Source organism: Oncorhynchus nerka, linkage group LG21 (assembly GCF_034236695.1).
Source record: "Oncorhynchus nerka isolate Pitt River linkage group LG21, Oner_Uvic_2.0, whole genome shotgun sequence".
Lineage (NCBI taxonomy): Eukaryota > Metazoa > Chordata > Actinopteri > Salmoniformes > Salmonidae > Oncorhynchus > Oncorhynchus nerka.
In genome coordinates this window covers 17,197,370-17,209,815 of record NC_088416.1, presented here as the reverse complement: position 1 = coordinate 17,209,815, position 12,446 = coordinate 17,197,370, and the positions used below count along the sequence as shown (strand labels likewise).

The following is a 12,446-nucleotide window of genomic DNA, read 5'->3' as shown; positions in this document are numbered from 1 at the left end:
GTCGTCGACCTTCTTTTCAAAATGGTTGACGAAGTCATCTGCAGAGAGGGAGGAGGGGGGGAGGGGGAGGAGGATTCAGGAGGGAGGAGAAGGTAGCAAAGAGCTTCCTAGGGTTAGAGGCAGATGCTTGGAATTTAGAGTGGTAGAAAGTGGCTTTAGCAGCAGAGACAGAAGAGGAAAATGTAGAGAGGAGGGAGTGAAAGGATGCCAGGTCCGCAGGGAGGCGAGTTTTCCTCCATTTCCGCTCGGCTGCCCGGAGCCCTGTTCTAGAACCTAACTCTTCAATATAGCCTAAATATTTATACTTTTACTTTTTCAATTTATTTTATTTACCTTTGATATGTGGCATAAACACAACCAGTAACCATGTTTTTAAACATCTGATTAGGCTACTTCAAAAGTAGCAGAAGCATTTTCATCCAAAATATAATTCCAGCATCCTCAAAATGGCTTAACATTAACCAGATTTCCATTCAACCTTTTTATGCAAGTAAAGTAGCCTATAAGAATTTGACCTTTCGGGTAGGATTCATGAGTTTCATATGAAGAATAATTTTGGTGTGGTGAATAATTTGAATTCAACAATCCCTACATCAATTTATATTATGAGCAATTTAAGGGATGGGAATATTACATCTACATTTTGACAAAGTCCTCTTTCTTACTTGATAGCCTAGGCAGCCGGTAGAGGGCACTTGATCTGCACTATCATCTAGGTTTGATGTGCCCAGCTGGTAATACACTCGTGGCCCCCATGGACTGGCTCGTACATAAAAAAGCATCATCACTTTCAGGCTGCAAAGGCATCATTTCCTTCCTAAACTAAATGTAATGGTGGGCTGACCCCACCAAAAAACAGGAAAAATATTTGTCCGGTCTTAATAAAACATTTTCCACCAACATTTTAGGATTTTCTGACAATTTAAGATGTTGCACACTCTTGGCGTACTTGAGGTGGCTAATATTTGGGTTGTGACATTTCTACAAACCAAATAATGTCCTCAAAACTCTATAATGTCATTCCTTAGCATATTAATAATAGTCTAAATAAAGGCTTTCAGAATGTGGAAAAAATATGTATTGCTATGGAGTTGTTTTAGATATTTTTTATTCTATACTGAACAAAAATAGATTTTAAGGAAATCAGTCAATTGAAATAAATGCATTAGGACCTAATCTATGGATTTCACATGACTGGGAATACAGATATGCATCTGTTGGTCACAGATACCATAAAATAAAAGGTAAGGGCGTGGATCAGAAAACCAGTCAGTATGACCACCATTTGCCTCATGCAGCGCGACACATCTCCTTCGCATAGAGTTGGCCTATGAAATGTTGTCCTACTCTGTGCGAAGTTAGTGGATATTGGAGGTAACTGGAACACGCTGTAGTACACGCTGATCCAGAGCATCCCAAACGTCCTCAACGCTTGACATGTCTGGTGAGTATGCAAGCCATGGAAGAACTGGGATCTTATTCAGTTTCCAGAAATTGTATACAGATCCTTGTGACATGAGGCTGTGAATTATCATGCTGAAGCATGAGGTGATAGTGGCGGATGAATGGCATGACTATGGGCCTCTTCATGGTATATCTGTGCATTCAAATTGCCATCAACAAAATGCAATTGTGTTCTCGCTGTCCGTAGCTTATGTCTGCCCATACCGTAACCCCACCGATATGGTGCACTCTGTTCACAACGTTGACATCAGCAAACTGCTCACCCACACGACATACAATTAAAACCGGGATTCATCAGTTAAGAGCACACTTCTCCAGTGTGCCATTGGCCATCGAAGGTGAGCATTTGCCCACTAAAGCCGGTCACGATGCCAAACTGTAGTCAGATCAAGACCCTGGATAGCACGCAGATGAGATTCTCTGAGACGGTTTCTGACAGTTTGTGCAGAAATTGTTTGGTTGTGCAAAACCAGTTTCACAGGGAGCATACTTCAATTCACACAGGACACCAGAAAACACAGGATAATTACACCAGCTATAACAGACTGACCCTAGTCCCCCGGAACATACACTATTTGCAGCATAGATACTGGAGGCTGAGATGGGTGGGTCGGGAGGCACTGTGGCCCTGTCTGACAATACCCCTGGACAGGACCAACCAGGCAGGATATAACCCCACACACCTTCCCAAAGTGCAGCCCCTACACCGCTAGAGAGATATCAACAGACCACCCACAAAGATCTCCTTCACCACACAAAACCGGACAGGAAGATTACGTCAGTGACTCAACCCCCTCAAGTGATGCACCGCTCCTAGGAACGGCATGGAAGAGCACTAGTAAGCCTGGGACTCAGACCCCGTAATAGAGGCAGAGAATCCCAGTGGAGAGAGGGGAGCTGGCAGAGACAGCAAGGGTGGTTTGTCTCTCCAGTGCCTTGCCGTTCACCTTCGCACCCCTGGGCCAGACGACACTCAATCATAGGAATTACTGAAGAGATGAATGTTCAGTATAGGCTTAAAGGTTGAGACCGAGTCTGCACCTCTCACATTAATCATGTTTACATATCTTGCATTAATCATCTCATATGTATATACTATATTCAAAACTATTCTGCTGAATCTTAGTCTATGCCACTGACGTTGCTCGTCCATATATTTATATATTCTTAATCCCATTGCTTTACTTAGATTTGTGAGTATTGGGTATATGTTATGAAATGGTTAGATATTACTTGTTAGATATTACTGCTCTGTCGGAGCTAGAAACACAAGCATTTCGCTACACCCGCAATAACATCTGATAAATACGTATAAGTGACAATAAAATTTGATTTGGATAGGCAGACCATTCCATAACAATGCTGCTCTATAGGAAAAAGTCCTGCCTCCAGCTATTTGCTTAGAAATTCTAGGGACAATAAGAAGGTTGCATCTTATTACCGTAGCGTACGTGTAGGTACAGTGGGGCAAAAAAGTATTGAGTCAGCCACCAATTGTGCAAGTTCTCCCACTTAAAAAGATGAGAGAGGCCTGTAATTTTCATCATAGGTACACTTCAACTATGACAGACAAAATGAGAAAAAAAATCCAGATCTGGGGCTCCACGCAAGATCTCACCCCGTGGGGTCAAAATGATCACAAGAACGGTGAGCAAAAATCCCAGAACCACACGGGGGGGACCTAGTGAATGACCTGCAGAGAGCTGGGACCAAAGTAACAAAGCCTACCATCAGTAACACACTACGCCGCCAGGGACTCAAATCCTGCAGTGCCAGACGTGTTCCCCTGCTTAAGCCAGTACATGTCCAGGCCCGTCTGAAGTTTGCTAGAGAGCATTTGGATGATCCAGAAGAAGATTGGGAGAATGTGATATGGTCAGATGAAACCAAAATATAACTTTTTGGTAAAAACTCAACTCGTCGTGTTTGGAGGACAAAGAAGGCTGAGTTGCATCCAAAGAACACCATACCTACTGTGAAGCATGGGGGTGGAAACATCATGCTTTGGGGCTGTTTTTCTGAAAAGGGACCAGGACGACTGATCCGTGTAAAGGAAAGAATGAATGGGGCCATGTATCGTGAGATTTTGAGTGAAAACCTCCTATCAGCAAGGGCATTGAAGATGAAACGTGGCTGGGTCTTTCAGCATGACAATGATCCCAAACACACCGCCCGGGCCACGAAGGAGTGGCTTCGTAAGAAGCATTTCAAGGTCCTGGAGTGGTCTAGCCAGTCTCCAGATCTCAACCCCATAGAAAGTCTTTGGAGGGAGTTGAAAGTCCGTGTTGCTCAGCAACAGCCCCAAAACATCACTGCTCTAGAGGAGATATGCATGGAGGAATGGGCCAAAATACCAGCAACAGTGTGTTGAAAACCTTGTGAAGACTTACAGAAAATGTTTGACTTCTGTCATTGCCAACAAAGGGTATATAACAAAGTATTGAGATAAACTTTTGTTATTGACCGTATACTTATTTTCCACCATAATTTGCAAATAAATTCATTAGAAATCCTACAATGTGATTTTCTGGATTTTTTTTCTTCTCATTTTGTCTGTCATAGTTGAAGTGTACCTATGATGAAAATTACAAGCCTCTCTCATCTTTTTAAGTGGGAGAACTTGCACAATTGGTGGCTGACTAAATACTTTTTAAGTATTTAAGCTCGTTTAGTCTTGGACCTTATAGATTATTCAGATGCAATTGACTCAGATGCGGTTGTCCTATTTCTGGACTTCTGTAAAGCCTTTGATACAATTGAACATGAATTTCTCTTTAGGTCTCTTAAACTTTTTGGATTTGGTGAACATTTTATTAAAGTAATTCGCATGTTTTACAAAGATATAAATAGTTCTGTGCTACTAAACCTTAATAATTCCAAAATATTTAGTATCAACAGAAGTGTACGACAGGGATGCCCAATTTCGCCATTTTTATTCATTTTGGTTGTGGAACTTCTATCTCTAGATATTCTGAATGATGCAAATTTGTATGGCTTAACCATTTTTAACAAAGAAATCAAAATTTCCCAACTGGCTGATGATACTACTCTTTTCTTAAGAGACAAAGACCTGGGGCCTGTTGCACAAAACTAGGATAAGGGATTAAGCCAGGATATCTTGGTGATCCTGGCTCAATTGATCCGTAATCCGGTTGCACTAAAGATGGATAGGGGGCAGGAGGATATGTTATGGTATAAATTACCATGGAGATTTATTCTGTGGAGCTAGCCTGCTCCAGACCAGGCTAAATTCCAGGATCTATTTAATCTCATCCCTAATGTCAGTCAGCAGTCACCACAAATGGAAACCAATAGTTATTTCACTGCTCACTATACATTGTTATCACATATAACTAGACCCACTGTTATTATTTAAACGTTTGTGATCATTAATTTCAATGATTTTGGATAAAAAATGATTTTTAGATGATGTTGCTATCATTAGATAATTTACAGTTTCCATAGACTATAAGGCTATATATAAAATGATAGAATATTAGGGCCACAGAGGGGAAAAAACACAAGTCATAATATTGTAACCAGTTGTTTTAAAGGAGGACAGTTGTTAAAATGACAGATGTGGGGCATTTCGTGAAATTGTACTTCAGTATGGTTTCATAAACAAAGACATGCTGATGTGCCAGAATATTAAGTATCACATTGTCATAAGTATCAAAACTGTAAAAACAATATGTAGCTTTTCTGCAGAAAGAACCAGCCTCATAAATTTATGACTTTATCCTTTTTCTTCAGTGTGGCCCTAGTACTCTGTCATATAAACAAATACACATTCCATATGAATATAAAAACACAATGTGTAACATTATGTTCCTTTATTGAATAAGGACAAAACAAAGCAGGTAAACCATCAGCTCCTTTCGAAACTGAAGTCACAGTGACTCTACAAGATGGAAAGCACAGAATCCAAGCATATTATACAAAATGATACATACACATTCAAAGGTCTGTATATAACACACCCTGCATGTCTGCACACTAAAATAAATGCAGGACAAATCCATACACATCAACTGAACAGACAAATGAATGGATGCAGTAGCCTCCCTGCAGCCTTGTATTACACACAGTATACCGCACAAACATCATAAGAGGCCAAATTCGTCAAAAACGAACCCAAAAAAACCCAAATTCCTCTGCCACCGCAGGACATATTTAACCAAAATTGAAAGCACACATACTAACTAAAATAATTCAACACATATTGGTCCCTCAGCAGCCGACCACTGTCGTCATCAGGGAAGATTGCCGGATTGTCCCAGTCCATGGCTGGTGGCACTCTGGGGGCCCTCTCCTTCCTCAGGCAGGCCACATTGTGGAGGACAGCACAAGCCACAGTAATATCACATGCCCTAACAGGGCTGACCCTTAATTTGTGAAGGCAGTGAAAGCGTGCCTTCAGGAGGCCAAAGGTCATTTCAACTCTGGCCCTGGTCCTGGCATGGGCATGGTTGTAGGCCTGCTGTGCTTCCTGGGGGTCTGTGAAAGGTGTCAGGAGAAAAGGCTGGCAGCCATACCCCCTGTCTCCCAGCAACACACCAGAGAATTCACCTGTCAACACAAAATCTCATCATTACTACCTCATAAACACAGTGATATTCTTGACACAGCCATGATGGTTATAAATAGGGGTTGTGTGGCTTACCTTGTGATAGGCACTGATAGATTTCAGAGGCCCGAAGGCACTGATAGATTTCAGAGGCCCGAAAGATTCTGGAGTCATGGACTGAGCCAGGCCATTTTGCCACAACATTGCTGATCACACAGTCAGCATTGCAGACCATCTGAAATCATAAGATGAGGAATATTACACCAATCAATGCACATCACTGGCAATGCAGAGTGTTCGTCAATGGACAATATCAAAAAGTTATGTTCACCTGAACATTAATGCTGTGAAAGGATTTCCTATTCACAAAATCGGCCTCATGGGCACCTGAGGGGGCTTTTATCCTTATGTGTGTGCAGTCCACTGCACCAATGACATTGGGGAAACCTGTCACACAAAGTAATGAGTATCCTACTATGTGTTAACAGTTGTCCTGTAATTTGTAGATCCTCTTACCTGCAATCCTATAGAACTCCTCTTTGATGTCACAGAGTCTTCTGTGGCCAGGGAAGGAGATGAAGACATCTGCTAATGCTTTGATAGCCAGACACACACTCCTTATTGTGCGGCAAATTGTGGCCTTGTTCAGCTGTTCTGCATCCCTCACTGAGTACAGGAAGGCTCCACTAGCAAAAAAGCGCAAGGCCACACAAACCATTTGCTCCACACTCAGTGCATGGCTCCGTGCAGTGCGGTGCTTAATCCTGGGACCCAGTAGTCTGCATAGATACCTGATGCCATCTGCAGAAAACCTGTATCTTTCATATAGATGGTCATCAGGGAAGGCCAGTGGGTCCAACCGGTCCCTGAAGACCCTTTCTCGCCTGAAGGCTCTCCTCAGCACAAGTGCTTCTTCATCCACCACATCTCGCACGAAAGGGCATGCCATTGTCAGAGCAGAAAGGAACACACAATTTTGGGCCTTCATATAGGCTAGTGGCCACACCTGGTGCTGGGGGGGTGGACAAAAGAGGGCGATGCCTTATAACGATGACTTGGTTGTACTGATTGCTGGGAAAATAAAAAAAAACTCAGAAAGATGCCACCGTCCTGTGTGCTCACAATAAGAGCTCATATGTCATGGCTCACTTGACTTTACGAGAATATACCTAATTTTTATTTTGAGCTGTGTCATCTTCTTGGAGCTGGGGGAGGAAAGAAAATAATGATTAATACATTTGTGTTACAGTTAGCATACAGTGTACATTGAAGGCATATCTCACCTCCCTCTCAAGTTTTTTTATTTCAAGGTCCAGTTTCCTAATTGTCCTCTTTTTTATTTCGACTCCAGTGCAAGATTTTCCATCTTTTTCTTCTTGTACTGAATGTCTATGTCTGCCAGTTCTATTTGGCGCCGGAGGTGGTTGCCATACAACTTTCTGATAGCTTGTGAGCTCTGTGAACACAATACAATTAGCGCAGCTGGAATTTGGCAGGATGTGGTGTCCTTTTATTAATACGCACTATGTTGCCAGGCTGGTTTTCCCACTGTATAGCATCTGGGTCCTGTAAAAGAAAATAGATTTTTTGATTTTGATGAGGACTCCTCACCATTGTAGAGTAAATAGTACTTTCACAGTCTTAACATGATACCTCATGCCTTCTGAATCCAGAGAGATTGTCTCCTCCTCATCATCGTCTCCATCATGTGCTGTTGCTGCTGCACTGGGGCCTTCACCCTATCACATTTAATCGGATTCATATTGAAGCTAGTAGACAAGACATGCCAGGCCTACAGTATGCCTTTGATGGAGTACTCACTGGATCAGCATCGTCTGGTGCTTGTGCTGGTGGCTCTAACAGGAACACAGTGCTGCCAGGCACTGCAAGGCAATAGGTAAACCAAAGTCAGACAGTCCAAATTGATTCAATATGAATGTGGTTGTATCCCATGTAGAGATGGAAGGACATACCTTGAATGAAGCGGGTGGCATCTTGGGAGGAACCTATGCTCGTCTCTTTCCCCCAGGGATCCCCTCTAAGACGGGCCTGCCTTTATTTAGCTCCAAGGCCATGTCCTCTGCTGGGGTAAGGTCAGCCTTTGGTGACCCACCACCCGTGCCTTGTCTCTGGGTATTCTTTTTCACTGCTAAAACAGTACAGACAATGTGTGAGCAGGCACCTTCTGGGTACAATATATGCTTGTGCTTTGTTAAATATTAGTCAGGGACCATACCATTCTGCAGAATGTTCTTGTATTTGATTTTGACCTGCTGCCATGTCCGTTTTGGCCCGTTCATGTTTAATCTACACACACACACACACACACACACACACACACACACACACACACACATTTAATGGAGTCACACTGCAAAAATTACTTGGTATTTTTGTCTTGTTTTCAGTAAAAATATCAAAAAATTTATCATAGCTTTATACAGTGTGATGGAGTTACTTTACACAATTTCACTCATATCTGCAGTGCATTTCAATTAAAAATTTAACCGTTTCATAATTACAGTACAACTGCATTTTTGGAGATGTGAATTAAATATTTGAATTGTAATTGTGATGTTTCAGCGGAGCGGTGAGTGTGTAATTGTGCACTACTTACGCATTCAGGCGGTCTGCAATACTTTGCCACGCTTTTTCTCTTTGCTTTATCACTGTGGCGGTGTTGCCTTTCTTCTTAATTATATCTTTTACCTCCTCGTATGCCTCCATGAGGATTTGTGCTTCCGACGGGGAAAAGTACGCGGCTCTAGTTGCCATGGTAAATCAGTTAATCTGTGATCTGTGGCGGGGTCTATTTGAGTGAGCCGTGAGCGCGCACCTATCCAGGATTGGTTTCACCTGGCTTAATGAATCCGTGTCTGCTCATCCTGGCTTGGTCTTTGTGCAACCAATTAAGCCTGGACGCACATGTTTTGGCTTCATTGAGCTCAGCTGAGTCATTTATCCCGGATGTCTTAATTCTACTTTTGTGCAACAGGCCCCAGGTCGCACATGCCCTTAATGCTATAACTGCATTTTCTATTGCATCAGGATTAAAACGGAATGTTTCTAAATGTGAAATGTTATGTTTATTTGACTATAATGATGATAAAGTAATTGAAAATATTTCTGTAAAGGACTGTTAAATATTTAGGAATACATCTGTCAAAAAACCACTTAGTCAGACAACATTTGAATTTCTCTCCTAAAATTAAGAGAACTAAAAATATATTTAATAATTGGCTACAAAGAGATCTTTCTATACTTGGGAGAGTACTTCTGTCCAAGGCAGAGGGACTGTCTCGTTTTGTGTACCACTCATTATCGTTATGTGTAAATCCAGCTACTTGTAAAGAGATCAATAAGACCTTTCTCGACTTCATCTGGAAAAATAAGCCTCACAAACTAAAAAAACATGTTCTTTCTAACAAAAGAGCTGAAGGCGGTCTAGAAGTGTTGAACTTTGTTGACATAAATAACACTTTCAAGATAAACTGGTTGAAAAAATGTTTGCTCGATACTGATTCAATATGGTATTTCATTCCAAATAATGTGTTTAATAAATTGGGAGGTCTTCAATTTTTACTGAAATGTAATTATATTCCTGAAAGATTACCTGCTAAATTGGCTAGATTTCACCAACAAGCTTTACTGGCCTGGAAAATATGTTTCCTGCACAATTTTTCCCCTCATAAAGCTCTTTTGTGGAATAATTCAGACATAACTGTAAGGAATAAGTCATTGTTCTACCCCAGCTGGCATGAGAGGAATATTGACTTTGTCCTTGATATTTTCGACAACAGGGGTAATATTCTCACATATGAACAATTTATAACATTGAAAGAGTTTCCAATACCTTTCAGAGAGTTTATTTCTGTGATCAAAGCCCAGTGGTCTTAATTTTGGGAATGATCACAAAGTTTATCCAGAACTCAGATTGGAAGGCGTGGGCTTACTTGAGAAATCTTGTTGTAATATATAAGACAAATTCTTCATTCACAAAACCAACTTACACTGAGAGGAAAGTCTTTCTGGAACATGCTTATTCCTGACATTGTCTGGAAAAATGCATGGTTAAGACCTTACAAATACTGTATACCAAAGTTAAGGAAGTGCACTTCAACATTTTGCATAAGATATATCCATGTAATTCTATGATGTCCAAATTTGTGGCTATTGATATCTGCGTTTTCTGTGAAAAAGAAGGTGAGAATCTGTCTCACTTGTTCTTTGAATGTAAATTTGTGTCCGAATTTTGGGAAAACCTTGCAAAGTACTTATTTACCATTATGAACACTGCCTATAATTTTAACATAAAATATATAATATTGCAATGATAACAAAACCACTGAAATGATTGTTAATTTTCTAAATTCATGGTGCCAAATACTTTACACACAAACAAAAATTCCAAAATTCTATACCAAAATTACCAATTTTTCTGATTGAATTTAATTATCTTATTAAAACACTAAGCCTAGTGAATAACAAAAAGAATAACATCTTCATGACTCATTATAATAAGATATTTTCAGAGTGAATATAATTGCACTTAAATTGTTTCTTTTTTGTATTTTATTTATATTTTTTGTATGTTTGAGCATTGTTAATACCTGTGTTTGGTTTGCTAGACATGTTTGATGTAGCAATGTAAGTTGATTTTTGTATTATGAATAATAAAAAACTTGGTTAGCGTGCACTGCGCCCGGCCCGCTACAGGAGACAAGGATATCCCTACCGGCCAAACCCTCCCTAACCCGGACGACGCTAGGCCAATTGTGCGTCGCCCCACGGACCTCCCGGTCGCGGCCGGTTTCGACAGAGCTTGGGCGCGAACCCAGAGTCTCTGGTGGCACAGCTGACGCTGTGAGGCGAAGGTCGAAACACAACCCAGCCAAGCCACACTGCTTCTTGACACAACACCCGCTTAACCCAGAAGCCAGCCGCACCAATGTGTCAGCATGCATTGCGCTCGGCCCGCCACAGGAGTCGCTAGTGTGCAATGGAACAGAAATATCCCTGCCGGCCAAATCCTCCCCTAACCTGGACGATGCTGGGCCAATTGTGCGCCGCCCCATGGGTCTCCAGGTCACGGCCTGGACTCGAACCAGGTTCTCTAGTGGCACAGCTAGAACTGTGCCTTGGGTAGGTGGAGGGAGTCTGGTATCTTTGGGTTGTCTGAGAATGTATAGCACGGCTTTGGATAATCCTTGTTTGGGGTCTGAGCAGTTTATTTGTTGCGATTGTGAACGTAATAAAATGGTGGTCCGATAGTCCAGGATTATGAGGAAAAACATTTCGATCTACAGGACAAAACTAAATCCAGTGGCAATGCGAAGGTCCAGAGACATGTTGGACAAAACCAACTGAGTCGATGATGGCTCCGAAAGCCTTTTGGTTTGGGTCTGAGGACTTTTTCATGTGAATATTGAAGTCACCAAAAATGTGCCTATTTATCTGCCATGACTACCAAGGTGCGATAGGAACACTGTATACAGCAGGAGGCCTGTAAAACAGTAGAAATAACTTGTCATAAATGTTAGCAACACCTCTGCGAGACATGGTCACTAGTGTAACCAGGAGGTGAGGCCTCATTTAACACAGTAAATTCATCAGGTTTAGGCATGTTTCAGTCAGGTCAATCACATCAAGGTGTTGATCAGTTCATTGACTATGACTGCCTTGAAAGTGAGGGATCTAACATGAAGTAGCCCTATTGTGAGATATCACAATCTCTTTCAATAATGACAGGAATGGAGTAGGTCTTTATTCCAGTGAGATTGCTCAAGCAAAACACCGCCATGTTTAGTTTTGCCCAACCTAGATCGAAGCAGACACGGTCTCAATTGGGATAGCTGAGCTGACTACACAGACTGTGCAAGTGGTAGACTCCACTAAGCTGTCAGGCTGGCCGGCACCCAATCTCATTGTGTAGCTAGAAATAGAGAAGATTATCAACTTCCTCACTATTACACCATGAAGCCACAATTAAAGACAATTTACTTTCCCAAATTGTACTCATCTCTGGGTCGACATTCTTGTCCTGTCCAGCAAATTTGTACAAATGACATACAATGGAAGCTGGTGGGATGAGCTATAGGATGGGCATATTGTAATGGCTGGAATGGAATAGAACAGTATCGAACACAAACGTATGGAAACCACACTTGACACCATTCCAGCCCTGACAATGAGCCCATCCCTCTATAGCGCCGCCCACCAGCCTCCTGTGCATACAATGGAGTTTCTGCACAAAAATTACAGGTGTTGTGAAGACACCAATCAATGGCCATGTAAACATTGCATATCAGTTGTCACAACCATTGTCAAATGCATTACTCAGTTGTACAGCCTGAATGTCAGTGTTGTGGAAGCTACTCTGAATATGTAGCTTAACAAGCTACCAATTTCTTCACAC

General features: G+C 41.6%; 1 protein-coding gene and 1 long non-coding RNA gene across 4 annotated transcripts; both read right to left on the bottom strand.

The window, feature by feature from the left end:
• Positions 1-5,261: 5,261 nt before the first annotated feature.
• Positions 5,262-7,690, bottom strand: LOC135563579 (putative nuclease HARBI1). 3 transcript variants are annotated; one of them, XM_065006388.1, is made up of 5 exons: positions 7,315-7,690; positions 7,201-7,236; positions 6,548-7,102; positions 6,128-6,266; positions 5,262-6,033 (listed from the first exon to the last, which is right to left on the bottom strand). In XM_065006388.1, exons 3-5 carry the CDS (start codon positions 6,614-6,616, stop codon positions 5,663-5,665), a joined length of 579 nt encoding a protein of 192 aa, XP_064862460.1. In that variant the 5' UTR covers positions 6,617-7,102; positions 7,201-7,236; positions 7,315-7,690; the 3' UTR covers positions 5,262-5,662. The 3 variants fall into 3 exon arrangements, with proteins under 3 accessions (XP_064862460.1, XP_064862461.1, XP_064862459.1); XM_065006389.1 differs by having other exon boundaries at positions 6,548-7,236; positions 7,315-7,487; positions 7,556-7,690; XM_065006387.1 differs by having other exon boundaries at positions 6,548-7,236.
• A 10-nt stretch (positions 7,691-7,700) lies between these two features.
• Positions 7,701-9,058, bottom strand: LOC135563578 (uncharacterized). Its single transcript, XR_010460389.1, has 5 exons — positions 8,649-9,058; positions 8,268-8,338; positions 8,005-8,180; positions 7,853-7,914; positions 7,701-7,770 (listed from the first exon to the last, which is right to left on the bottom strand). It is a non-coding gene; the product is annotated as an uncharacterized LOC135563578 (long non-coding RNA).
• Positions 9,059-12,446: the final 3,388 nt, after the last annotated feature.

Bases quoted from the DNA above. Each gene is read 5' to 3' on its own strand.
- LOC135563579 (XM_065006387.1), bottom strand. From the start codon at position 6,616: ATGTCTTCATCTCCTTCCCTGGCCACAGAAGACTCTGTGACATCAAAG. The intron at 6,267-6,547 runs GTAAGAGGATCT...TTATGATTTCAG, and splicing joins GGAGTTCTATAGGATTGCAG to ATGGTCTGCAATGCTGACTG. The intron at 6,034-6,127 runs GTAAGCCACACA...TTGTGTTGACAG, and splicing joins CTATCAGTGCCTATCACAAG to GTGAATTCTCTGGTGTGTTG.